The sequence below is a fragment of the Coregonus clupeaformis genome, chromosome 29, assembly GCF_020615455.1.
Source record: "Coregonus clupeaformis isolate EN_2021a chromosome 29, ASM2061545v1, whole genome shotgun sequence".
Lineage (NCBI taxonomy): Eukaryota > Metazoa > Chordata > Actinopteri > Salmoniformes > Salmonidae > Coregonus > Coregonus clupeaformis.
In genome coordinates this window covers 8,723,330-8,749,517 of record NC_059220.1, presented here as the reverse complement: position 1 = coordinate 8,749,517, position 26,188 = coordinate 8,723,330, and the positions used below count along the sequence as shown (strand labels likewise).

At 42.7% G+C, this 26,188-nt stretch overlaps 1 protein-coding gene across 2 annotated transcripts in view; it reads right to left on the bottom strand.

Annotated features, from left to right (window-relative positions):
* Nucleotides 1–26,188, bottom strand: part of LOC121544644 (nesprin-1) — a 169,297-nt gene that overhangs the window by 1,535 nt on the left and 141,574 nt on the right. Inside the window, exons 134-149 of one of the 2 annotated variants that reach the window (XM_041854654.2) lie at nt 24,839–25,005; nt 24,336–24,498; nt 23,508–23,695; nt 23,169–23,319; nt 22,486–22,668; nt 21,981–22,118; nt 21,528–21,719; nt 20,788–21,100; nt 18,979–19,121; nt 18,628–18,754; nt 6,356–6,567; nt 5,850–6,050; nt 5,385–5,513; nt 3,389–3,601; nt 3,043–3,138; nt 1,406–1,476 (exon numbers count right to left, since the gene is read on the bottom strand). In XM_041854654.2, the coding sequence (XP_041710588.2) occupies nt 1,406–1,476; nt 3,043–3,138; nt 3,389–3,601; nt 5,385–5,513; nt 5,850–6,050; nt 6,356–6,567; nt 18,628–18,754; nt 18,979–19,121; nt 20,788–21,100; nt 21,528–21,719; nt 21,981–22,118; nt 22,486–22,668; nt 23,169–23,319; nt 23,508–23,695; nt 24,336–24,498; nt 24,839–25,005 (2,687 nt within the window). The remainder of the gene's footprint in view (nt 1–1,405; nt 1,477–3,042; nt 3,139–3,388; nt 3,602–5,384; nt 5,514–5,849; nt 6,051–6,355; nt 6,568–18,627; nt 18,755–18,978; nt 19,122–20,787; nt 21,101–21,527; nt 21,720–21,980; nt 22,119–22,485; nt 22,669–23,168; nt 23,320–23,507; nt 23,696–24,335; nt 24,499–24,838; nt 25,006–26,188) is intronic. The other variant, XM_041854653.2, reaches the window with a different exon arrangement.

The window sequence follows — 26,188 nt, the reverse complement described above, 5'->3', positions numbered from 1 at the left end:
AAACAAATACAGGGTGTTGACCACAGGAGGTTGGTGGCACCTTAATTAGGGAGGACGGGCTCGTGGTAATGGCTGGAGCGGAATTAGTGGAATGGTATCAAATACATGGTTTCCATGTGTTTGATGTCAATCCATTTGCTCCGTTCCAGCCATTATTATGAGCCGTTCTCCCCTCAGCAGCCTCCACTGGTGTTGAGCTGACATTCCTTTAAAAAGGATGCAAGGTGTTAGGCTGGGCGACAAAATGCATGCTGCAAGTAGCAGCTGAATATTTTAGATAGTCCTCCAAGACCTCTCTGTGAGGAGTTTATATCCTGTTAAATGCAAAAGCATGCCAAGACAGGAGCATAGCAGCATAGAGCAGTCGGTTTTAAAGTGGGTAGCTAGGTGAAGCTCTATGTAGCATTAGTCAGAAGCAGAACCATCTTAATATACCCTAATCTGATTGGGCTGCTGTCAAACTGAGAAGACAGACTATATCTATTAATATGCTAAATAACATATTTGTACTATTCACTATGAACTAATTTCTCAGGTAAGGGATGAACACTACAGTACCACAACAACAGTGTTCTGATTTACAACACTTTACCTGCTGTTTCTCTGGCATAGCTGACAATGGGGCCTATTTGAATTAGCTTACACCAAAGGGAATCCTACAAAAATTATAAATCATGGTATGCATAGCTGGATGACGATGATGTCCGTTTTACCCTCAGGTCTGTCTGTCTAGACTCTAGACTGTGATCAAAGTGCCCCCTAACATTCCACACATGGAGACCTGATAGGGGAGACCCACAGATGGCTGGATGAGGGGAGTGATGGGGAGATGGTGGAGAGGTAGACTTGTATGTTGTTCATTGCAGACGCTTGCTGGCTTGGCAATTCAAGAGAACAAGTGTGTGTGTTCCCTAGCAGTAGAGAAGGAGTGGTAGAGCTCTAGTTACCAAGAGGTATTAGAGAAACTGTTTACAGTATGTTAAGCACCCAAGGTGCATTCTGGGTAGCGTAGTTAATCAAGCAGCCGAGGACATTGGCAACGAAGAGGCCTATATATATTGTTATTGCAGAACTGTAGTGTAAAGGATGTGTGGGATATAACCACATTTTCTGTCCAACCCTATAGCGTCTACATAGTGTCTAGAATGGTAGAAGATGATGGAATTCATTTTTCATTAACCTTTTATGAACCTTTGGAAGTAAAAATCAGCATTCAGGGTTTTCTATTATTTATTTTACAATACAGTTGTTGCAATGTACTGTATGTGTTGTCAGTGCAGTGCAGCACAATGTACTGTATGTGTTGTCAGTGCAGTGCAGCACAATGGACTGAGGTTCCAGAACAGGTGTAACATGTTCTATTATTATTATATTCTGGGTGTTCTAGAAACCAGGAGAAATGTACCTGTGTGATCTGTGTGGACTGCTCACAGAGGGTCCAGAGGTCTGCTGTGACAGACTACATTTGCCCCGTTGCTGTTTGCAATGAACAGGGGGGTAAAAGAAAGAGAGTATGTTTCAGTCCAGGCAAATAAAGAACAAAGCTACCGATGAAAATAAAATATCCCAAATGAAAGAATTGAAGAGCAGCAACAAATCAAATATGTGAAGGAAGGTGACAAGAGAAAACAAGGAAACTAGCTTTTTCAAAGTGTACAGCTACTTTGAACCGCTACAGCTGGATGGCCATGCTGTTATTTGGAACAAAGGGAATTCTTACGCTGCTGAAGCACAACTTGTATGCTATGATATTATGCATGATTTGCTATGTGGAAGACAGACGTAACAAATGTAAGATATACATGTACTGAATCTTAAAATCATTGAGATCAATCACTGGGATTGACGTGAAGAAAAATAATTACTTCAGAAAAAAACTTAAATAAATTGTTTTTGCCTTCAATAGAATTGAATTGATGACAACCAAGTGGGATTAAATGTTCTACTTTGTGTTTCCAGCAGTATCAGAGCCAGTATTCCATGAGCACTAAACTACAGGGACCTAAAACTACAGGGACCTAAAACTACAGGACTCTAAAACTACAGGGACCTAAAACTACAGGGACCTAAAACTACAGGACTCTAAAACTACAGGACTCTAAAACTACAGGACTCTAAAACTACAGGACTCTAAAACTACAGGGACCTAAAACTACAGGACTCTAAAACTGCAGGGACCTAAAACTACAGGGACCTAAAACTGCAGGGACCTAAAACTGCAGGGACCTAAAACTACAGGACTCTAAAACTATAGGGACCTAAAACTACAGGACTCTAAAACTATAGGGACCTAAAACTGCAGGGACCTAAAACTACATGACACTAAAACTACAGGGACCTAAAACTACAGGACACTAAAACTACAGGACTCTAAAACTACAGGACTCTAAAACTACAGGACACTAAAACTACAGGACACTAAAACTACAGGACTCTAAAACTACAGGACTCTAAAACTATAGGGACCTAAAACTACATGACACTAAAACTATAGGGACCTAAAACTACAGGACTCTAAAACTATAGGGACCTAAAACTACAGGACTCTAAAACTACAGGACTCTAAAACTACAGGACTCTAAAACTATAGGGACCTAAAACTACAGGACTCTAAAGAATAGAAGAACAAGACGGGACACAGTCGGTCAGGAGATAGCAGAGGTAGATGTTGAAGTTTAGGGGGAAAGTAAATCAAGATGAGAAGATACAACATTTTAAATAGGGGGTATAATGATGTCTCCAATGCTCTGGTGGGTTTGTCTCTGGGAGAGGATATAACATGAAAGGATAAAGGTGTGGAAAAAGGGTCAGAGTTTGGTGGGGAAAGTATATACATGTAGGAAGGTGTACAGATAAGAGATGAGAAGGAGAGGTCCTGGCATGGTGGGAGGGAGTGACTCCGCATGGCCTTAAACTGGAGCGAACTGGGCGTTGCATTCGGGGGCACAAGTGATGCACTGTCAGTCTTAGGGAGGAAGTACCAAACACCTTCCTTCTGGTACGGCACCATGTAACCATGTCAGGAAGATTACTATATGTTACCGATCGACTGCGACTCTGCGTGCTCCTGCCCGACACCGGGCTTATGGAACCAGAGGTGGTGTCCAGCTCATCAGCTGACGACCACGTAGACAGATCCTGAGATGAGAGAGAGGAGAGAGGAGAGAGAGACAAGAGGGAGGGAGAAAGAGAGGAATAGAGGGGGGAGTGAGAAAGTGGCCCACACAGAGGGAGGGAGGGAGACCAAGCATGAAATGGTGTTAGATACAGTAGAGAAACGCTACAAACTTTTCTCCTGTACTATTTATTATTGTGTAATTTGTGTACTGCATGGAGATACATTAAATTGTTATATTTAATTGTACAGTAAAAGTGCTGCTGTTCTTACCTGTTGGCTGCTGGAGATGTCCAGAATCTTCTCCAGCTCTCTGAGGTCTCTGGTCACCTCCTTGAAGAGCAGTTTGCGGCGGTTCCCGATGACATGAACCTTCTCCTTGGCCTCCAGACAGTCGCTGCCCTCGCTGTTGACCAGCAGCTGCAGGGACATGTCCTGCAGGGACAACACCTTTCTCTGGGTGTCCAGCAGTTCACAGCGGATTTGCTGTGAAGGGAGTGAGGGAGGTTGGATCACCATTTTATTTACTGCAAAGTGTCCGTCTCTCAGGGCCATATTCAAATTTGAGATCCCCACGCTTAACTTAAGTCTCCAGTTGACATCGATCAATGATTTATATAAAAGTCAGATTTGTGTGCGCTTATCTTAACCCCGAATCAGCCCTCACAGAATATGGTTTGGTATATTAACATGACTAAAACACAGAATATGGTTTGATATATTAACATGACTAAAACACAGAATATGGTTTGATATATTAACATGAATAAAACAACAACGAAAAACTAAAAAAATATATGAAAATGTATGCACTCACTACTGTAAATCGCTCTGGATAAGAGCGTCTGCTAAATGACTAAAATGTAAATGTAATGACTAAACACAGAATATGGTTTGATATAACATGACTAAAACACAGAATTTGGTTTGTTATACAACAGGTGGGTCTAATCCTGAATGCTGATTGGTTAAAACCTCATTCCAGCCGGTGTCTATTCCACAAGTTACCACCGGCTAAATCTATGATGTTAAAATGCCTATTTACTCTGTTCCATCTGACTGTATAATCCACTGTCTCATCAGCCCAGCCAGGCACTTTATAAACTTGATCTCCACATTTCTTTTAGACTAACATTTAGTTTTTAACAGCAGAGATTTGTATAAACATTGCTGTCGGTCTCTCTGACATTTATAACATTGTTTCAATATTCAAATTCGATCTCCAGCTGTCCCATAGTAATGAACGTGTTGGAAGTCGGGACGAGACAGACAGGCAGGCAGCGTTTCTCAGCCAGTTGAAATCATGAATCAGCTGGCATCATTGTTTAAGGATATAAACAAAGAAATGTCAATTGAAAAAGGTGAAAAACGAAACGCAGCTAGTTTGCAGTGTGTTAGCTGTGTTGTTGGCTAGCTCCTCTGAACAACAGTGTCCTGATGAGTGAGCACATTTTCTATGCCAGGCGAAATCACACCTCATTAGCTCATTGTTATGGATGTATCCAAATAAACAGTTGTGTAAAGTACTTAAGTAAAATTACTTTAAGTACTACTTAAGTCGTTTTTTGGGGTATCTGTACTTTACTATTTATATTTTTGACAACTTTTACTTTTACTCCACTACATTCCTAAAGAAAATTATGTACTTTATACTCCATACATTTTCCCTGACACCTAAAAGTATTCGTTACATTTAGAATGCTCAAGCAGGACAGAATTATGGCACCTATCAATATAACGCGTTGTCATCCCTACTGACTACTCACCTCTGATCTGGTGGACTCACGAAACACAAATACTGTGTTTGTAAATTATGTCTGAGTGTTGGAGTGTGCCCCTGTCTGTCCGTAATTAAAAATAATAAGAAAATCATGCCGTCTGGTTTGCTTAATATAAGGAATTTGATGTATAGCATTTACTTTTACTTTGTACTTTTACTCAAGTATGACAACTGAGTACTTTTTCTACCACTGTACTTAAGTACATTTAAAACCAGATACTTTTAGACTTTCACTTTTACTTGAGTCATTTTCTGTTAAGGTATCTTTTTTTTAAATGACAATTGGGTACTTTTTCCACCACTGCAAATATATGTCACTAGAAAACAGCTTTAAAAAATGTATAAAAGTGATAATGCCCAAGAAGCCGGTGTTTGGAGGACATATTGACTTCATCTCGGGCCTAACAACACCCGTGCCAATATATCCTCCAAACACTGTCTTCTCGGGCATTATCACTTAAATATAACATGACTAAAACGCTTCTGTACCAGGAGTGTTTTGTGGTGCTCATGGAGGGTGTTGCTGTCCTGGATGGGGTCGATGGGAACAATCTCGTTCCTCCTGCGGTCAATGTTCTCCAGCCATAGTAGCAGGCCGTGACTCATCTCATGGAAGTCCTACAGGAGAGGAGATGTGAATACAAAATGCACGCTACTCACCTTCTACCAAAAGTCATGACTTCTACCAAAAGTAACATATTTAATATGTCTAACTAATTATAAACCTTGATCTTTATATTCAGGTCATTGAAACACTAATTAATTGTATCCTGTCTCAGTTGTCCAACATGCAAACATGGTTTGTCCTGTTTTGGATTTTTTTGTAAGTGAACAGTAAGTAGCCTGGTCCCAGAGCTGTTTGTGCTGTCTTGCCAACTCCTCAACAGCCATTGAAGTTGGCAAGACAGCACAGATCTGGGACCAGGCTAGGTGGATAGATAGTTGGACACCTACGTGACACTGCATAAGGGCGTTCTGTAGCACTGCCCTCCACTCCCCCAGAGCGGTGCCCAGTCTGTCCCAGCGGTTGTTCATCTCTTTCAGCCTGGCCTGCAGGTCCTGGGACTCCTCTGTGGCAGACTGGACAAACTCTGCACTGCACAGGTTGATGGACAGCACAATGGCCTTACGCTTGTCAATAGCCTTCTGCAGCTCCTATAGATAGACAATATGAAAAGAGATTATTTGAGAGTGTGTCATATCAGCATAGAGTATTTTTTAAATACCCATTTCTGGTTGTAAAACTTTCCCAAAGATCCCAGGTTTTTCAGATATCCCAGTTGGAGGATTCCCGGAACAGGAGGCAATAACCAGGGAGGGAATCATACAACTGGGATTCATCTAACCGTGATATCTGAAAACCCCCAGAACTTTGGGAAAGCCTTACAAACCTTGCAAGCGTTGTAATACTAGTGAGGACGCTGAACTCAGGAGGCAAAAAGCCAAAGTTCAAAGGTCACCTTGAGTTTTTTGATATGCAGCTCGATGGTCTGGATGTCAGTGCTGAGGTCCAGCCTCCGTTGCTGCTCTAGCTCCTCCCCTGCCTGCTCCAGCCACGCCCACACAGCGTTGAGGTCAGAGTTGAACTGCTGCCACTGCTGAAGGTTCTGCTTCAGACGCATCTCTTTACTGAGGGCCTGGGCCTGGAGCAACTCCCAACGTTCTATCACACCTACAGTACAGAGCGAGAGAGAGAGAGAGAGAGAGAGAGAGAGAGAGGCGAGAGAGAGAGAGAGAGAGAGAGAGAGAGAGAGAGAGAGAGAGAGAGAGAGAGAGAGAGAGAGAGATTATTATATTATAGCTGTACTATATCTATCCATCTCTTTACTGAGGGCCTGGGCCTGCAGCAACTCACACCTACAGTACAGGGGGGAAGAAAGGGGAAGAAAGGGGAATTATATAATTTATTTGGTAATGGGACATGTACATAGTTATCTATAATATCTATCTAGCTATCTATCTTTTTAGTGAGGGGCCTGAGCCTGCAGTAACTATCACACCTACAGTACAGTACAGCAAAGGAGGAAGAAAAGAAAGGGTATCACATTATTCATTTGGTAACGGGATATATGATATATAATGGGATATATAATGGGATATAATGGGATATATGATACATAATGGGATATATGATACATAATGGGATATATGATACATAATGGGATATATGATACATAATGTGATATATGATACATAATGGGATATATGATACATAATGTGATATATGATATATCATGGGATATATTATACAAATCAAATCAAATTTTATTGGCCACATGCGCCGAATACAACAGGTGTAGACATTACAGTGAAATGCTTACTTACAGCCCTTAACCAACAGTGCATTTATTTTCAATAAAAAAGTAAAATGAAACAACAAAAAAGTGTTGAGAAAAAAAGAGCAGAAGTAAAATAAAATAACAGTAGGGAGGCTATATATACAGGGGGTACCGGTGCAGAGTCAATGTGCGGGGGTACCGGCTAGTTGAGGTAGTTGAAGTAATATGTACATGTGGGTAGAGTTAAAGTGACTATGCATAAATAATTAACAGAGTAGCAGCAGCGTAAAAAGATGTGGTGGGGGGGTGGGGGTGGGGGGCAGTGCAAATAGTCCGGGTAGCCATGATTAGCTGTTCAGGAGTCTTATGGCTTGGGGGTAGAAGCTGTCATACATAATGGGATATATGATATATAATGGGATATATGATACATAATGGGATATATAATGGGATATAATGGGATATATGATACATAATGGGATATATGATACATAATGGGATATATGGGATATATGGGATATATGATACATAATGGGATATATGATACATAATGGAATATATGTTATATAACGGGATATAAGATACATAATGGGATATATGATATATAATGGGATATAAGACACATAATGTGATATATGATACATAATGGGATATATGATACATAATGGGATATATAATGAGATATAAGATACATAATGTGATATATGATTTATAATGTGATATATAATGTGATATTTAATATATAATGGGATATATGGAATATATGATATATAATGGGATATATGATATATAATGAGATATAATTGGATATATGGGATATATGATATACAGTGAGGGAAAAAAGTATTTGATCCCCTGCTGATTTTGTAAGTTTGCCCACTGACAAAGACATGATCAGTCTATAAATGTAATGGTAGGTTTATTTGAACAGTGAGAGACAGAATAACAACAAAAAAATCCAGAAAAACACATGTCAAAAAATGTTATGGATTAATTTGCATTTTAATGAGGGAAATAAGTATTTGACACCTCTGCAAATCATGACTTAGTACTTGATGGCAAAACCGTTGTTGGCAATCACAGAGGTCAGACGTTTCTTGTAGTTGGCCACCAGGTTTGCACACATCTCAGGAGGGATTTTGTTCCACTCCTCTGTGCAGAGGACCCATGCCAAATATCTCATTATTTGGCATGGGTCCTCAGATCCTCAAAAAATTCTACAGCTGCACCATCGAGAGCATCCTGACTGGTTGCATCACCGCCTGGTATGGCAACTGCTTGGCCTCTGACCGCAAGGCACTACAGAGGGGTAGTGCGTACGGCCCAGTACATCACTGGGGCAAAGCTTCCTGCCATCCAGGACCTCTATACCAGGCGGTGTCAGAGGAAGGCCCTCAAAATTGTCAAAGACTCCAGCCACCCTAGTCATAGACTGTTCTCTCTGCTACCGCACGGCAAGCGGTACCGGAGTGCCAAGTCTAGGTCCAAAAGACTTCTCAACAGCTTCTACCCCCAAGCCATAAGACTCCTGAACAGCTAATCATGGCTACCCGGCTATTTGCACTGCCCCCCACCCCATCCTTTTTACGCTGCTGCTACTCTGTTAAGTATTTATGCATAGTCACTTTAACTCTACCCACATGTACATATTACCTCAACTACCTCAACTAGCCGGTGCCTCCGCACATTGACTCTGCAACGGTACCCCCCTGTATATATAGCCTCCCTACTGTCACTTTATTTTACTTCTGCTCTTTTTTTCTCAACACTTTTTTTTGTTGTTGTTTTATTCTTACTTTTTTGTTCAAAATAAATGCACTGTTGGTTAAGGGCTGTAAGTAAGCATTTCACTGTAATGTCTGCACCTGTTGTATTCGGCGCATGTGACCAATACAATTTGATTTGATTTGATTTGATTTGAGATCTTCTCCAAGTCATTAAGGTTTCGAGGCTGACGCTTTGGCAACTCGAACCTTCAGCTCCCTACACAGATTTTCTATGGGATTAAGGTCTGGAGACTGGCTAGGCCACTCCAGGACCTTAATGTGCTTCTTCTTGAGCCACTCCTTTGTTGCCTTGGCCGTGTGTTTTGGGTCATTGTCATGCTGGAATACCCATCCACGACCCATTTTCAATGCCCTGGCTGAGGGAAGGAGGTTCTCACCCAAGATTTGACGACACATGGCCCCGTCCATTGTCCCTTTGATGCGGTGAAGTTGTCCACCCCCAAAGCATAATGTTTCCACCTCCATGTTTGACGGTGGGGATGGTGTTCTTGGGGTCATAGGCAGCATTCCTTGTCCTCCAAACACGGCGAGTTGAGTTGATGCCAAAGAGCTCGATTTTGGTCTCATCTGACCACAACACGTTCACCCAGTTCTCCTCTGAATCGTTCAGATGTTCATTGGCAAACTTCAGACAGGCCTGTATACGTGCTTTACTGAGCAGGGGGGACCTTGCGGGCGCTGCAGGATTTCAGTCCTTCACGGCGTAGTGTGTTACCAATTGTTTTCTTGGTGTCTATGGTCCCAGTGCCTTGGAGATCATTGACAAGATCCTCCCGTGTAGTTCTGGGCTGATTCCTCACCGTTCTCATGATCATTGCAACTCCATGAGGTGAGATCTTGCATGGAGCCCCAGGCCGAGGGAGATTGACAGTTCTTTTGTGTTTCTTCCATTTGCAAATAATCGCACCAACTGTTGTCACCTTCTCACCAAGCTGCTTGGCGATGGTCTTGTAGCCCATTCCAGCCATCTGTAGGTCTACAATCTTGTCCCTGACATCCTTGGAGAGCTTTTGGTCTTGGCCATGGTGGAGAGTTTGGAATCTGATTGACTGATTGCTTCGTTGGACAGGTGTCTTTTATACAGGTAACAAGCTGAGATTAGGAGCACTCCCTTTAAGAGTGTGCTCCTAAACTCAGCTCGTTACCTGTATAAAAGACACCTGGGAGCCAGAAATCTTTCTGATTGAGAGGGGGTCAAATACTTATTTCCCTCATTAAAATGCAAATCAATTTATAAAAATTTTTGACATGCGTTTTTCTGGATTTATTTGTTGTTATTCTGTCTCTCACTGTTCAAATAAACTTACAATTAAAATGATACACTGATCATGTCTTTGTCAGTGGGCAAACGTACAAAATCAGCAGGGGATCAAATACTTTTTTCCCTCACTGTATAATGGGATATATGGGATATATGATATATAATGGGATATATGGGATACATGATATATAATGGGATATATGGGATACATGATATATAAGGGATATATGAAGTATAATGGGATATATGGGATGTATAATGGGATATATGATATATAATGGGATATATGGGATATAATGGGATATATATCCCGAGTGGCGCAGCGGTCTAAGGCACTGCATCTCAGTGCTTGAGGCGTTACTACAGACCCCTGGTTTAATTCCAAGCTGTATCACAACCGGCCGTGATTGGGAGTCCCATAGGGCGGCGCACAATTGGCCTAGCGTCGTCTGGGTTTGGCCGGAGTAGGCCGTCATTGTAAATAAGAATTTGTTCTTAGCTGACTTGCCTAGTTAAATAAAGGTAAAATAAAAAAATATATTTAATGGGATATATATTTTATATAATGGAATATATGGGATGTATAATGGGATATATGATGTATAATGGGATATATGATATATAATGGGATATAATTATATATAATGGGATATATGGGATATATAATGGGATATATGATATATTTCCCACGGGGGGCCAGTATCAAAATGTATGCACTCACTAACTGTAAGTCGCTCTAGATAAGAGCGTCTGCTAAATAATGTAAATAATGGGATATATGATATATAATGGGATATATGGGATATATGATATATAATGGGATATATGGGATATATGATATATAATGGGATATAATGGGATATATAATATATAATGGGATATATGACATATAATGGGATATATGGGATATATAATATAGAAGATATATAATTTGTAAGTCGCTCTGGATAACAGCGTCTGCTAAATGACGAAAATGTAAAATGTAAATAATGGGATGTATCATATATAATGGGATATATGATATATAATGGGATATAATGGGATATATGATATATAATATGATATATAATGGGATGTATCATATTTAATGGGATATATGATATATAATGGGATATACCCTACCGTTCAAAAGTTTGGGGTCACTTAGAAATGTCATTGTTTTCGAAAGAAAAGCAATTTTTTTGTCCATTTAAATAACATCACATTGATCAGAAATACAGTGTAGACATTGTTAATGTTGTAAATTGCTATTGTAGCTTGAAACGGCTGATTTGTAATGGATTATCTACATAGGCGTACAGAGGCCCATTATCAGCAACCATCAGTCCTGTGTTCCAATGGCACATTATGTTTGCTAATCCAAGTTTATCATTTTAAAAGTTTATCATTTGCAATGAAAAAGCCATATCTCAGACTGGCCAATAAAAATAAAAAGATTAAGATGGGCAGTCTGAGATATGGCTTTTTCTTTTGCAACTCTGCCTAGAAGGTCAGCATCCCGAAGTCGCCTCTTCACTGTTGACGTTGAGACTGGTGTTTTGCGGGTACTATTTAATGAAGCTACCAGTTGAGGACCTGTGAGGTGCCTGTTTCTCAAACTAGACACACTAATGTATTTGTCCTCTTGCTCAGTTGTGCACCGGGGCCTCCCACTCCTCTTTCTATTCTGGTTAGAGCCAGTTTGCGCTGTTCTGTGAAGGGAGTAGTACACAGCGTTGTACGAGATCTTCAGTTTCTTGGCAATTTCTCGCATTGAATAGCCTTCATTTCTCAGAACAAGAATAGACTGACGAGTTTCAGAAGAAAGTTATTTGTTTCTGGCCATTTTGAGCCTGTAATCGAACCCACAATTGCTGATGCTCCAGATACTCAACTAGTCTCAAGAAGGCCAGTTTTATTGCTTCTTTAATCAGCACAACAGTTTTCAGCTTTGCTAACATAATTGCAAAACGGTTTTCTAATGATCAATTAGCCTTTTAAAATGATAAACTTGTCTCCGTGCTGCTGTGCTGTTTGTTGCTACTTGGCTACCTGCCAAACTATTCACGCTTTTACTTTTAATAAACGTTTAATCAATCTCTGTGTTCAACAAATTTACCAACTTTTTTAGTTTTGTCCTCACTCATCTTTTTTCGTTAAACTTTTTTCACCCCGGACGTTTTATCCCGCTTTTATCCCGAGACAGAAGAGTCATTTTCCTGTGCGTTTTAGCTGCCAATTTTACTTTATTTTCCATTTTTCCATCGCAACTTTTTTCCCTTATTCAACTTTTTCACTCCGGACGCTTTATCTGGACATGGTTCGTCAACATCTTCAACAGCCGAAGCTAAGTAGTAACATTAACATGATGTCTTCTAATTGCAGTCGCTGTACTCATAATATACAGGAGAACGATCGCCTTACGGCGAGAATAGCTGTGCTACAAGCCCAGCTTCAGACGCAATCGTTAGGCAAGGGTAATTTCAGTGTAGGAAAGGAAGAAACAGCGTCTGTGCCACCAGTAAGTACAGACAGTAACGTTAGTATAAATCTCCCGCACAGTCCCCGCAGCCGGACAACTTTCTCATGGCTTCTGGAGGGAAATACTGTTGGAATGCTCAACCGGTGTCGCTCATTCAGCCGACAGAAACCTTCAACCGGTTTTCCCCATTATGTAGCGAGTCGGAGTCTGAGTCTGAGTCTTCTCTTGTCTCTACTCCTCCCGTTACGGGGTCTGAGACGCCGAAGGCTCCCACCATTAGCTCTGACAAATTGAAAACCCTAGTCATTGGCGACTCCATTACCCGCAGTATTAGACTTAAAACGAATCACCCAGCGATCATACACTGTTTACCAGGGGGCAGGGCTACCGACGTTAAGGCTAATCTAAAGATGGTGCTGGCTAAAGCTAAAACTGGCGAGTGTAGAGAGTATAGAGATATTGTTATCCACGTCGGCACCAACGATGTTAGGATGAAACAGTCAGAGGTCACCAAGTGCAACATAGCTTCAGTGTGTAAATTAGCTAGAAAGATGTGTCGGCATCGAGTAATTGTCTCTGGCCCCCTCCCAGTTAGGGGAAGTGACGAGCTCTACAGCAGAGTCTCAGCACTCAATCGCTGGTTGAAAACTGTTTTCTGCCCCTCCCAAAAGATAACATTTGTGGATAATTGGCCCTCTTTCTGGGACTCACCCACAAACAGGACCAAGCCTGACCTGCTGAGGAGTGACGGACTCCATCCTAGCTGGAGGGGTGCTCTCCTCTTATCTACCAACATAGATAGGGCTCTAACTCCTCTAGCCCCACAGTGAAATAGGGTGCAGGCCAGGCAGCAGGCTGTTAGCCAACCTGCCAGCTTAGTGGAGTCTGCCAATAGCATAGTCAGTGTAGTCAGCTCAGCCATACCCATTGAGACTGTGTCTGTGCCTCGACCTAGGTTGGGCAAAACTAAACATGGCGGTGTTCACCCCTAGCAATCTTATTAGGATAAAGACCTCCTCCATTCCTGCCATTATTGAAAGAGATCGTGATACCTCACATCTCAAAATAGGGTTACTTAATGTTAGATCCCTCACTTCAAAGGCAGTCATAGTCAATGAACTAATCACTGATCATAATCTTGATGTGATTGGCCTGACTGAAACATGGCTTAAGCCTGATGAATTTGCTGTGTTAAATGAGGCCTCACCTCCTGGTTACACTAGTGACCATATTCCCTGTGCATCCCGCAAGACGGAGGTGTTGCTAACATTTACGATAGCAAATTTAAATTTACAAAAAAAAAAAATGGCGTTTTCATCTTTTGAGCTTCTAGTCATGAAATCTATGCAGCCTACTCAATCACTTTTTATAGCTACTGTTTACAGGCCTCCTGGGCCATATACAGCGTTCCTCTCTGAGTTTCCTGAATTCCTATCAGACCTTGTAGTCATAGCAGATCATATTCTAATTTTTGGTGATTTTAATATTCACATGGAGAAGTCCACAGACCCACTCCAAAAGTCTTTCGGAGCCATCATCGACTCAGTGGGTTTTGTCCAACATGTCTCTGGACCTACTCACTGCCACAGTCATACTCTGGACCTAGTTTTGTCCCATGGAATAAATGTTGTAGATCTTAATGTTTTTCCACAAAATCCTGGACTATCGGACCACCATTTTATTACGTTTGCAATCGCAACAAATAATCTGCTCAGACCCCAACCAAGGAGCATCAAAAGTCGTGCTATAAATTCTCAGACAACACAAAAATTCCTTGATGCCCTTCCAGACTCCTTCTGCCTACCCAAGGACGTCAGAGGACAAAAATCAGTTAACCACTTAACTGAGGAACTCAATTTAACCTTGCGCAATACCCTAGATGCAGTTGCACCCCCTAAAAACGAAAAACATTTGTCATAAGAAACTAGCTCCCTGGTATACAGAAAATACCCGAGCTTTGAAGCAAGCTTCCAGGAAATTGGAACGGAAATGGCGCCACACCAAACTGGAAGTCTTCCGACTAGCTTGGAAAGACAGTACCGTGCAGTACCGAAGAGCCCTCACTGCTGCTCGATCATCCTACTTTTCCAACTTAATCGAGGAAAATAAGAATAATCCAAAATTTCTTTTTGATACTGTTGCAAAGCTAACTAAAAAGCAGCATTCCCCAAGAGAGGATGGCTTTCACTTCAGCAGTAATAAATTCATGAACTTCTTTGAGGAAAAGATCATGACCATTAGAAAGCAAATTACGGACTCCTCTTTGAATCTGCGTATTCCTCCAGGGCTTAGCTGTCCTGGATCTGCACAACTCTGCGAGGGCCTGGGATCGGGAGAGACACTTAAGTGTTTTAGTACTATATCTCTTGACACAATGATGAAAATAATCATGGCCTCTAAACCTTCAAGCTGCATACTGGATCCTATTCCTACTAAACTGCTGAAGGAGCTGCTTCCTGTGCTTGGCCCTCCTATGTTGAACATAATAAACAGCTCTCTATCCACCGGATGTGTACCAAACTCACTAAAAGTGGCAGTGATAAAGCCTCTCTTGAAAAAGCCAAACCTTGACCCGGAAAATATAAAAAACTATCGGCCTATATCGAATCTTCCATTCCTCTCAAAAAATTTAGAAAAAGCTGTTGCGCAGCAACTCACTGCCTTTCTGAAGACAAACAATGTATACGAAATGCTTCAGTCTGGTTTTAGACCCCATCATAGCACTGAGACTGCACTTGTGAAGGTGGTAAATGACCTTTTAATGGCGTCAGACCGAGGCTCTGCATCTGTCCTCGTGCTACTAGACCTTAGTGCTGCCTTTGACACCATCGATCACCACATTCTTTTGGAGAGACTGGAAACCCAAATTGGTCTACACGGACAAGTTCTGGCCTGGTTTAGATCTTACCTGTCGGAAAGATATCAGTTTGTCTCTGTGAATGGTCTGTCCTCCGACAAATCAACTGTACATTTCGGTGTTCCTCAAGGTTCCGTTTTAGGACCACTATTGTTTTCACTATATATTTTACCTCTTGGGGATGTTATTCGAAAACATAATGTTAACTTTCACTGCTATGCGGATGACACACAGCTGTACATTTCAATGAAACATGGTGAAGCCCCAAAATTGCCCTCGCTAGAAGCCTGTGTTTCAGACATAAGGAAGTGGATGGCTGAAAACTTTTTACTTTTAAACTCGGACAAAACAGAGATGCTTGTTCTAGGTCCCAAGAAACAAAGAGATCTTCTGTTAAATCTGACAATTCATCTTGATGGTTGTAAAGTCGTCTCAAATAAAACTGTGAAGGACCTCAGGCGTTACTCTTGACCCTGATCTCTCTTTTGACGAACATATCAAGACTGTTTCAAGGACAGCTTTTTTCCATCTACGTAACATTGCAAAAATCAGAAATTTTCTGTCCAAAAATGATGCAGAAAAATTAATCCATGCATTTGTTACTTCTAGGTTAGACTACTGCAATGCTCTATTTTCCGGCTACCCGGATAAAGCACTAAATAAACTTCAGTTAGTGCTAAATACGGCTGCTAGAATCCTGACTAGAACCAAGAAATTTGATCATATTACTCCAGTGCTAGCTTCCCTACACTGGCTTCCTGTTAAGGCAAGGGCTGATTTCAAGGTTTTACTGTTAACCTATAAAGCGTTACATGGGCTTGCTCCTACCTATCTTTCCGAGTTGGTCCTGCCGTACATACCAATACGTACGCTACGGTCACAAGGCGAGGCCTCCTAATTGTCCCTAGAATTTCTAAGCAAACAGCGGGAGGCAGGGCTTTCTCCTATAGATCTCCATTTTTATGGAACAGTCTGCCTACCCATGTGAGAGACGCAGACTCGGTCTCAACCTTTAAGTCTTTACTGAAGACTTATCTCTTCAGTAGGTCATATGATTGAGTGTAGTCTGGCCCAGGAGTGTGAAGGTGAACGGAAAGGCTCTGGAGCAACGAACAGCCCTTGCTGTCTCTGCCAGGCCGGTTCCCCTCTCCACTGGGGTTCTCTGCCTCTAGCCCTGTTGCAGGGGCTGAGTCACTGGCTTGCTGGTGCTCTTTCATGCCGTCCCTGGGAGGGGTGCGTCACTTGAGTGGGTTGAGTTACTGACGTGATCTTCCTGTCTGGGTTGGCGCCCCCCTTGGTTTGTGCTGTGGTGGAGACCTCTGTGGGCTATACTCGGCCTTGTCTCAGGATTGTAAGTTGGTGGTTGAGGATATCCCTCTAGTGGTGCGGGGGCTGTGCTTTGGCAGAGTGGGTGGGGTTATATCCTTCCTGTTTGGCCCTGTCCGGGGTTTCTTCGGATGGGGCCACAGTGTCTCCGGACCGCTCCTGTCTCAGCCTCCAGTATTTATGCTGCAGTAGTTTATGTGTCGGGGGGCTGGGGTTAGTTGGTTATACCTGGAGTACTTCTCCTGTCTTATCCAGTGTCCTGTGTGAATTTAAGTATGCTCTCTCTAATTCTCTCGTTCTCTCTTTCTCTCTGAGAACCTGAGCCCTAGGACCATACGTCAGGACTACCGGGCATGATGACACCTTGCTGTCCCCAGTCCGCCTGGCCTTGCTGCTATTCCAGTTTCAACTGTTCTGCCTGCGGTTATGGAACCCCTACCTGTCCCAGACCTGCTGTTTTCAACTCTTAATGATCGGCTATGAAAAGCCAACTGAGATTTATTCCTGATTATTATTTGACCATGCTTGTCACTTATGAACATTTTTGAACATCTTGGCATGGTTCTGTTATAATCTTCACCCGGCACAGCCAGAAGAGGACTGGCCACCCCTCATAGCCTGGTTCCTCTCTAGGTTTCTTCCTAGGTTTTCGCCTTTCTAGGGAGTTTTTCCTAGCCACCGTGCTTCTACACCTGCATTACTAGCTGTTTGGGGTTTTAGGCTGGGTTTCTGTACAGCACTTCGAGATATTAGCTGATGTAAGAAGGGCTATATAAAATAAAATTGATTGAATTGATTGATTAGCAAACACAACGTGCCATTGGAACACAGGACTGATGGTTGCTGATAATGGGCCTCTGTACGCCTATGTAGATATTCCATTAAAAATCAGCCGTTTCCAGCTACAATAGCCATGTACAACATTAACAATGCCTACACTGTATTTCTGATCAATTTGATGTTATTTTAATGGACAAAAAAATTGCTTTTCTTTCGAAAACAAGGACATTTCTAAGTGACCCCAAACTTTTGAACGGTAGTGTATGTACAGTTTATCTATTAGTCCTGTCTACGACTGATTATACTGTATATTCAGGCATTTGAGGTGAGATACAACTTACAGCCCAGTACAGCACAGTCCAGTACAGTCCAGTACAGTCCAGCACAGTCCAGCACAGTCCAGCACAGTCCAAAAAAATGTGTCTGCCTTAAAAGCTGCTGACTTTGTACTTACCTACTTCTCTGCTTGAGTCTTCTGGAGAAAAGACAACCCAGAAAACACACAACCGCCACACAATGTTGTCTCATCGTGGACTACAAGCTGTGGGCATTAATGTACCATTGCTACTTTACATCTTAAGACCTCTCCGCCTCTGACCATCTTAAGACCTCTCCGCCTCTGACCATCTTAAGACCTCTCCGCCTCTGACTATCTTAAGACCTGTCCGCCTCTGACCATCTTAAGACCTGTCCGCCTCGGACTATCTTAAGACCTGTCCGCCTCGGACTATCTTAAGACCTGTCCGCCTCTGACTATCTTAAGACCTGTCCGCCTCTGACTATCTTAAGACCTCTCCGCCTCTGACCATCTTAAGACCTCTCCGCCTCTGACTATCTTAAGACCTCTCCGCCTCTGACCATCTTAAGACCTCTCCGCCTCTGACCATCTTAAGACCTCTCCGCCTCTGACCATCTTAAGACCTCTCCGCCTCTGACCATCTTAAGCCTGATTAATATCAACACCTGATGGCCAAACTTTACCTGTTGTTTGTGATTCATCATCAATGGGGTCAGCGAGTCCTGAGGCCTTGTCCCCCTCCCCCTTCAGTTCGTAGCCAACTCTCTTCACCGTGTCTATACTGTTCCGACACTCTCCCAGCAGACGCATCTAAACAACAGGACAGGACAGGACAGGACAGGACAGGACAGGACAGGACAGGACAGGACAGGACAGGACAGGCAACAGATGGAAAGCATGTCATTGAGACGCTCACATCAAGTAATCACACCGTAGAAACTTCTTAGGTAAAGGCACAATGTTTCCTAAAGACCTTCTATTAAGACATACCCCAACAGAACGGTGATAAGGATCTCATATCAGACAGTACTCACATATCCCATGTATGATGTGTCCAGCTCTGGCCCGGTGGGGGTTCTGCTGCGGATGATGTTCTCTGTCTGTTGCAGGTGTAACCGGCTGGTGTCCAGAACCCTGTCCAACTGGAGGATGTGGGTGTCCAGGGTACCTCCCTCTCCTGAAGATGGGAAGATTGGATGGACACCCAAGTGGAATACAGTTAGATAAGGGCTTTGATTTTATGTTCATGGGCCAGTTTCTTAGACCTAGATTAAGCCTACTCCTGTGAGATTTAAAAGCACTTTCAATGTAGATTATTCAGGAGTTTAATCTGTCTTAATCTGTGTCTGAAAGAACGGACCTAAATGTTTTCTTCAAACAGACATAGAAATCCAAAACGTTGTGAGATACCATTAATTGTGAGTGTGGTATCCATCCAGTGGTAAATTATAAGGGACGAGGGACGAAGAACATTTCTAACAAAATAAAACAACAGACAAGGGTGAAACATCTCCCCAACAGAGCGCACAACAACATGCACCTTTAAAACACACAGGATGCCAACAATAAATCAGTTTGAGGTTAGCTACAGTAGCCTACGTGCCGCACCAATCAAATCAAATCAAATGGTTAGAAAGTGGTGCTGTTGGTTAATCGGTGCCTGCTGTTATGGTTCTGTGTGCGAGTGAGAAAACCAAACTAAACTCGTAGCAGGCAGAAAGCAGGCTGTGAATGTTATTTTTCCACACCAAGGCATGTTGGCTACCATCAGACCGACAGTAGTGACTGAGATCGAGGCTATCTTATCCCCAGTACCTGCCAGTAAGTTATGAGGGGTGTGGTATCATTAGTACCTGACAGTAGTGGAGCAGGGATGAGGGGTGTGGTATCATTAGTACCTGACAGTAGTGGAGCAGGGATGAGGGGTGTGGTATCATTAGTACCTGACAGTAGTGGAGCAGGGATGAGGGGTGTGGTATCATTAGTACCTGACAGTAGTGGAGCAGGGATGAGGGGTGTGGTATCATTAGTACCTGACAGTAGTGGAGCAGGGATGAGGGGTGTGGTATCATTAGTACCTAACAGTAGTGGAGCAGGGATGAGGGGGTGTGGTATCATTAGTACCTGACAGTAGTGGAGCAGGGATGAGGGGTGTGGTATCATTAGTACCTGACAGTAGTGGAGCAGGGATGAGGGGTGTGGTATCATTAGTACCTAACAGTAGTGGAGCAGGGATGAGGGGTGTGGTATCATTAGTACCTGACAGTAGTGGAGCAGGGATGAGGGGTGTGGTATCATTAGTACCTGACAGTAGTGGAGCAGGGATGAGGGGTGTGGTATCATTAGTACCTGACAGTAGTGGAGCAGGGATGAGGGGTGTGGTATCATTAGTACCTGACAGTAGTGGAGCAGGGATGAGGGGTGTGGTATCATTAGTACCTGACAGTAGTGGAGCAGGGATGAGGGGTGTGGTATCATTAGTACCTGACAGTAGTGGAGCAGGGATGAGGGATGTGGTATCATTAGTACCTGACAGTAGTGGAGCAGGGATGAGGGGTGTGGTATCATTAGTACCTAACAGTAGTGGAGCAGGGATGAGGGGTGTGGTATCATTAGTACCTAACAGTAGTGGAGCAGGGATGAGGGGTGTGGTATCATTAGTACCTAACAGTAGTGGAGCAGGGATGAGGGGTGTGGTATCATTAGTACCTGACAGTAGTGGAGCAGGGATGAGGGGTGTGGTATCATTAGTACCTGACAGTAGTGGAGCAGGGATGAGGGGTGTGGTATAATTAGTACCTGACAGTAGTGGAGCAGGGATGAGGGGTGTAGACTAGACTGACCTGACAGAGCGGAAGCTGATCCCTGGTAGCTCCTCTCCTCTCCGTGCTCCCCATGCTCCAAGGCCAGGCCCAGGGCCCTGCTCTCCAGACCCCGGCTCAGGTCGTAGTTATGGTCCCACTCCAGGGGGATGGAGTCCACACTGGCTGGGGTGTCCCTGCCGGAGCACTCAGCCCCAGTACGCAGGTGGGCAGTCAGAGGGGAACTTTGGCAGTCTCCAAGACTCTCACTCCAGGGAATGCTGGACAGGTCTCCAGGTTCATCCAGTTCAATCTCCCGGTCCGAGAATGACACATCGTACTCTTCTCCTGTCAGCTGGAAGAGGAGGGATGGGAGGTTAAGGTACAGCTATGAGACAGTCAACAAAGATACGGACAGATTACAGGCATCAAGACATGGTATAATCTTCCTAGAACATCTGGTAGAATGGTAACTCTATCCTTTTGAAAATAAACATCAATGAAAGGGTGCTACAAGTCAACAGTCACGCAGCATCAAAATGAACAGAACAATGGCTCAGTAGACATCATCCCTGGACTCAGCATCAAAATGAACAGAACAAGGGCTCAGTAGACATCATCCCTGGACTCAGCATCAAAATGAACAGAACCAGGGCTCAGTAGACATCATCCTTGGGCTCAGCATCAAAATGAACAGAACAAGGGCTCAGTAGACATCATCCCTGGGCTCAGCATCAAAATGAACAGAACCAGGGCTCAGTAGACGTCATCCTTGGGCTTACCGGTAGTCGGATGAGCTTCTTATAGTAGTGTTCCACGCGTCCGAACACCTCCTGGTAGTATCTCCGCAGCTCCTCCAGCTCCTCCTCTATAACAGCAGCGTCCAGAGGCTCACTCTTCTCTAGCAGCACCTCTCCCTGGTGGAAGATGTGCTCGACCTTCCCCGTGGTCAGAGAGATCTCCTGCTGGAACGCCTGGTAATAAAAAACAAGAGGGGCAGAGGCCAGACTGAATACAGTGTGTATTAGGAATAGAGTGGTTAGGATACAGTTGAGCCATAGTAGGAGTTTGTATAGTTTTGCTACCCGGTTCCATAGCAGTCAGAAATAGTGATAATGTGATTATTTCAATGATAACTGACAGAAGTCATAGTATAGTTGAGTTATTGAAGAGTGGAAAAAATTTGTAGGATATCGAGAGAACAATAATCGCTTGTGCAAAGAGGCCATCCTTACCCGGAGCTGTTTGATCTTGGCCTGGATGTCATACTCTGAGAAGTGCTCTATGTTGGTGAGCTGCAGGTCCATCTCAGTGAGCCACACCACGATGCTGTCTCTGGCTGTCTCAAACTCCTCACGCTGACTGATAAAGTGCTGGAATAATCATACCAAAGAGATGCTTTAGATTACACATCTCTTGCAGCAAAAAAACACATTTTCTTTGAACTGGAACTTCGTGCAGACACTCCCCATGATTCTGCCGACTAGAACCAATGAAATGACTTCCTTGCTGGCATAATTTCTTTCCGTGGGCAGTACGGACCCTCAGGAGTGTAGAATCGCACTGGGCACAGACATCAATTCAACGTCTATTCCACGTTGGTTCAACGTAATTTCATTGAAATGACGTGGAAACAATGTTGATTCAGCCAGTGTGTGCCCAGTTGGATTGGACTATATACAATACTTTCTGTTGTGTTACAGTTGCTCAACGAGGCCTACTCTGGACGTGACGCTGTACCTTGAGCCTGCGGAGGATGGAGGCCACCCTCTTCTGCAGGTTGTCCCAGCGCTGGTTCACGTCGTGGGACATTTCCCGGAGGCGACAGGAGGAGTCTGTGCGGTTCTCCCTGGCCAGACGGCGGTATTGCTTGTTGATCATCTCCAGCTGGGTCAGGCTCTCATGGACCTGACGCTGAAACACCTGGAACACACACAAATATAACCAACACATTTAGTATCAAAAAGAGAAAAGTTGGTTGATCATTTCATTGATCATTTCATTGATCATTTCATTGATCAATTTATTGCTCAGGGACGAGTTATGAGTTTTGTCCATATACAGTGGACATAAAGCCATTCCTGTGTTGTGTTGGCTGTGCACCTGAGCTCAATTTCGAGTCTCATAGCAAAGGGTCTAAATACTTATATAAATAAGGTATTTCTGTTTTTTTTATTTTTAATACATTTGCAAAATATTCTAAAAACCAGTTTTCGCTTTGTCATTATGGGGTATTGTGTGTAGATTGATGAGGGGAAAAATGAATGTAATCCCTTTTAGAATAAGGCTGTAACGTAACAAAATGTGGAAAAAGTCAAGGGGTCTGAATACTTTCCGAATGCACTGTATGTACTGTATATGAGAGGAGAATATAGTGGTTATATCCAAGTAGGACTAGGTGGTCTGTAGTAGCATATCTGTACCTCAAACGTCTTGAGTTCTTCTTTGGCCACCGTGTACAGTACTTCCGAAGAGTTGGGTAGAGCAGCGGTCTTCTCTGAGGTCACTAGCCACTCCTCAAAACGCATAAAGTCCTCTAAGAACTTCTGCCATAAACTCCATGTCTCTTCAATCCTTACAAATTAAAAACGATATGGACAGTTTAAGTTGTGGTGACAGCCTATATCACAAGTATATGTTTTCCAATATGCTTACCAAACCTAGAATTACATTACTGCACTTGTTGATAGACTTGAAAGTAAAAAGTCTGACTACTTTAGAAAACTACTGTGCCTAAATCCTAAATGTAGCATGTCTCTTACTGGAGCCTCCTCTCCATGGACAGGGCACAGATGCTCCTCCAGCGGCGGTCCAGGCTCCTGGTGGCCTGCTGGATGGATTCACACTCTGTTTCCGTGGCACAGGCGTCACAGTCGTGTAACAGCACCTCACACAGGTTCAACGCAGACGCCACGCCTGTGCTGTGCTTCTCTATGTCACGCTGAAGCTCCTGGGTGGACGGAGGTAAAAGATGGAAGGATGTTATCTTACGTTACGTTACAGAAAGAGGCTCTTGATCTTAAATCTTTTCAGAATCAAGAAGCCTACTAAGACTTTTCTGTAACCTTGTCTGCTAGGAACTAAACAGGGATCAATAAAGTATCAAGATAAACAACCATTATTGATTATGTAGCTTTATCAATAGCTATACCAGGCGGTGTACACTACAGAGTGTTTTCAAAGAACCCACAGCTCACTGATGAGGTAGCATGGTGGTCCCAGGTCTGTTGGTGCCGTCTTACCAACTCCTACAGGTGTAGGATCTTCATTTGATCACTCTTTTGTTGCTAAGAATTTTCCTGCACAGCAGGAAATGCGAATGTGTAGTGTATTCAAGGTTTAAAAAGGCTTCTAAAGTTTGTAATTTACGCTTTAAAATGTCAGACTTGATTTGCCCTAAGGAAAAATGTATCAACTCCTACTAAATATGTTCATTAATTTCAATCCACATAATAATTCACATTTCCTGTTGCTGCAGGATTATTTTCCTGCTGAAGAAAACTGGCTCAAATGAAGATCCTATATGATCGTTGCACTGACAATGGTGAGACAACATAAACAGACCAACAGGCTACTGACACAGTATTTACCTGCTGCAGGTCCAGCTTCCGCTGTATCTCCTGGGAGTCACAGGTGTCGTATACGATGGGTCTGGACAGCTCAGTCTCTATGTGGGTCAGCCAGGACCGCAGACTACTCATGTTCTTATCCAGCTGCTGCACTGCCACCAGAGTCTCCCTCAGCTTCTTCACTCTGTCAGTGGGATACATAATGATTGTTTTAGAAAAACATACATAACACAGTAGATTCCTACTGATAAAGCACCTAAAGACAATTAACAAACAATTAATAACGTCATTAAATCGCTTCTTTCCACTCATTGTTTTTACTTTATTTAACCAGGAAGTCACATTGAGGTCAGATTGTGCCAAGTACTGTACACTGAGACAGCCAGGGTGTTTCAGACAGCCAAGAAAAAGGTTGCATCAAAGCAAACATTAATGCTAATGGACTTTGGGAAACAAGTGTGTGCACAGTGTATCCATGTACTTCCTGTCCCACACACACAGCCGTAGTATATCCATATCATTACCTGGCTCCGATGAGGTCCAGCAGGTGTTGCCAACGCTCGCCCACCTTGCTGAGTTTGTGTTCTATCTCAGAAGCCTTGGTCTCATGGCTGGCCCTGGCCAGTCTCTCCCCCAGCTGGTGCAGCTGCTGCTTGTTCTCCTGAGCCACCGCTATCTCCTCATAGTAGTCCTGAGACAGGAGGGATATATACACATTTAGAGCGGTTTGAGTACAGCGGAAATACAGTAGTCAGACCCGGGTAAACGGTGTAAAACTAATATTTTATTTAGAATGAAATATTATTGAAAGAGCGATCAACTGCTACAACAAATTATAACACAAGCCTGTATTCCTAGAGTCGAGTAGATCAGAGTAGAGTAAAGTATAACAGAGTAGAGTAAAGTATAACAGAGTAGAGTAAAGTATAACAGAGTATAGTGGAGTATAACATAATAGAGTAGATTAGAGTAGAGTATAACAGAGTAGAGTAGATTATAACAGAGTAGAGTATAACAGAGTAGAGAAGATTAGAGTATAACAGAGTAGAGAAGATTATAGTAGAGTATAACAGAGTAGAGTATAACAGAGTAGAGAAGATTAGAGTATAACAGAGTAGAGAAGATTAGAGTAGAGTATAACAGAGTAGAGTATAACAGAGTAGAGAAGATTAGAGTATAACAGAGTAGAGAAGATTAGAGTAGAGTATAAGAGAGTAGAGTATAACAGAGTAGAGAAAATTAGAGTATAACAGAGTAGAGAAGATTAGAGTAGAGTATAACAGAGTAGAGTATAACAGAGTAGAGAAGATTAGAGTATAACAGAGTAGAGAAGATTAGAGTAGAGTACAAGAGAGTAGAGTATAACAGAGTAGAGTATAACATAATATAATATTTGACAGTATAACAGTAGAGCATAACAGAGTAGAGTAGATTAGAGTAGAGTAGAGTATAACCGTGGAGTATAACAGAGTAGAGTATAACAGAGTAGAGTAGATCAGAGTAAAGTGAAGTATAACAGAGTAGAGTATAGTATACAGAGTAGAGTAGAGTATAACAGAGTAGAGTAGATTAGAGTATAGCAGAGTAGAGTATAACAAAGTGGAGTATAACAGAGTAGAGTAGAGTACAACAGAGTAGAGTAGATTCGAGCAGAGTATAACAAAGTAGAGTAGATTCGAGTAGAGTATAACAGAGTAGAGTAGATTAGAGTATAGCAGAGTAGAGTATAACAGAGTAGAGTATAACATAGTAGGGTAGAGTATAACAGAGTAGAGTAGAGTATAACAGAGTAGAGTAGAGTATAACAGAGTAGAGTGGAGTATAATAGAGTAGAGTATAATATAGTAGAGCAGATCAGAGTAAAGTAGAGTAGA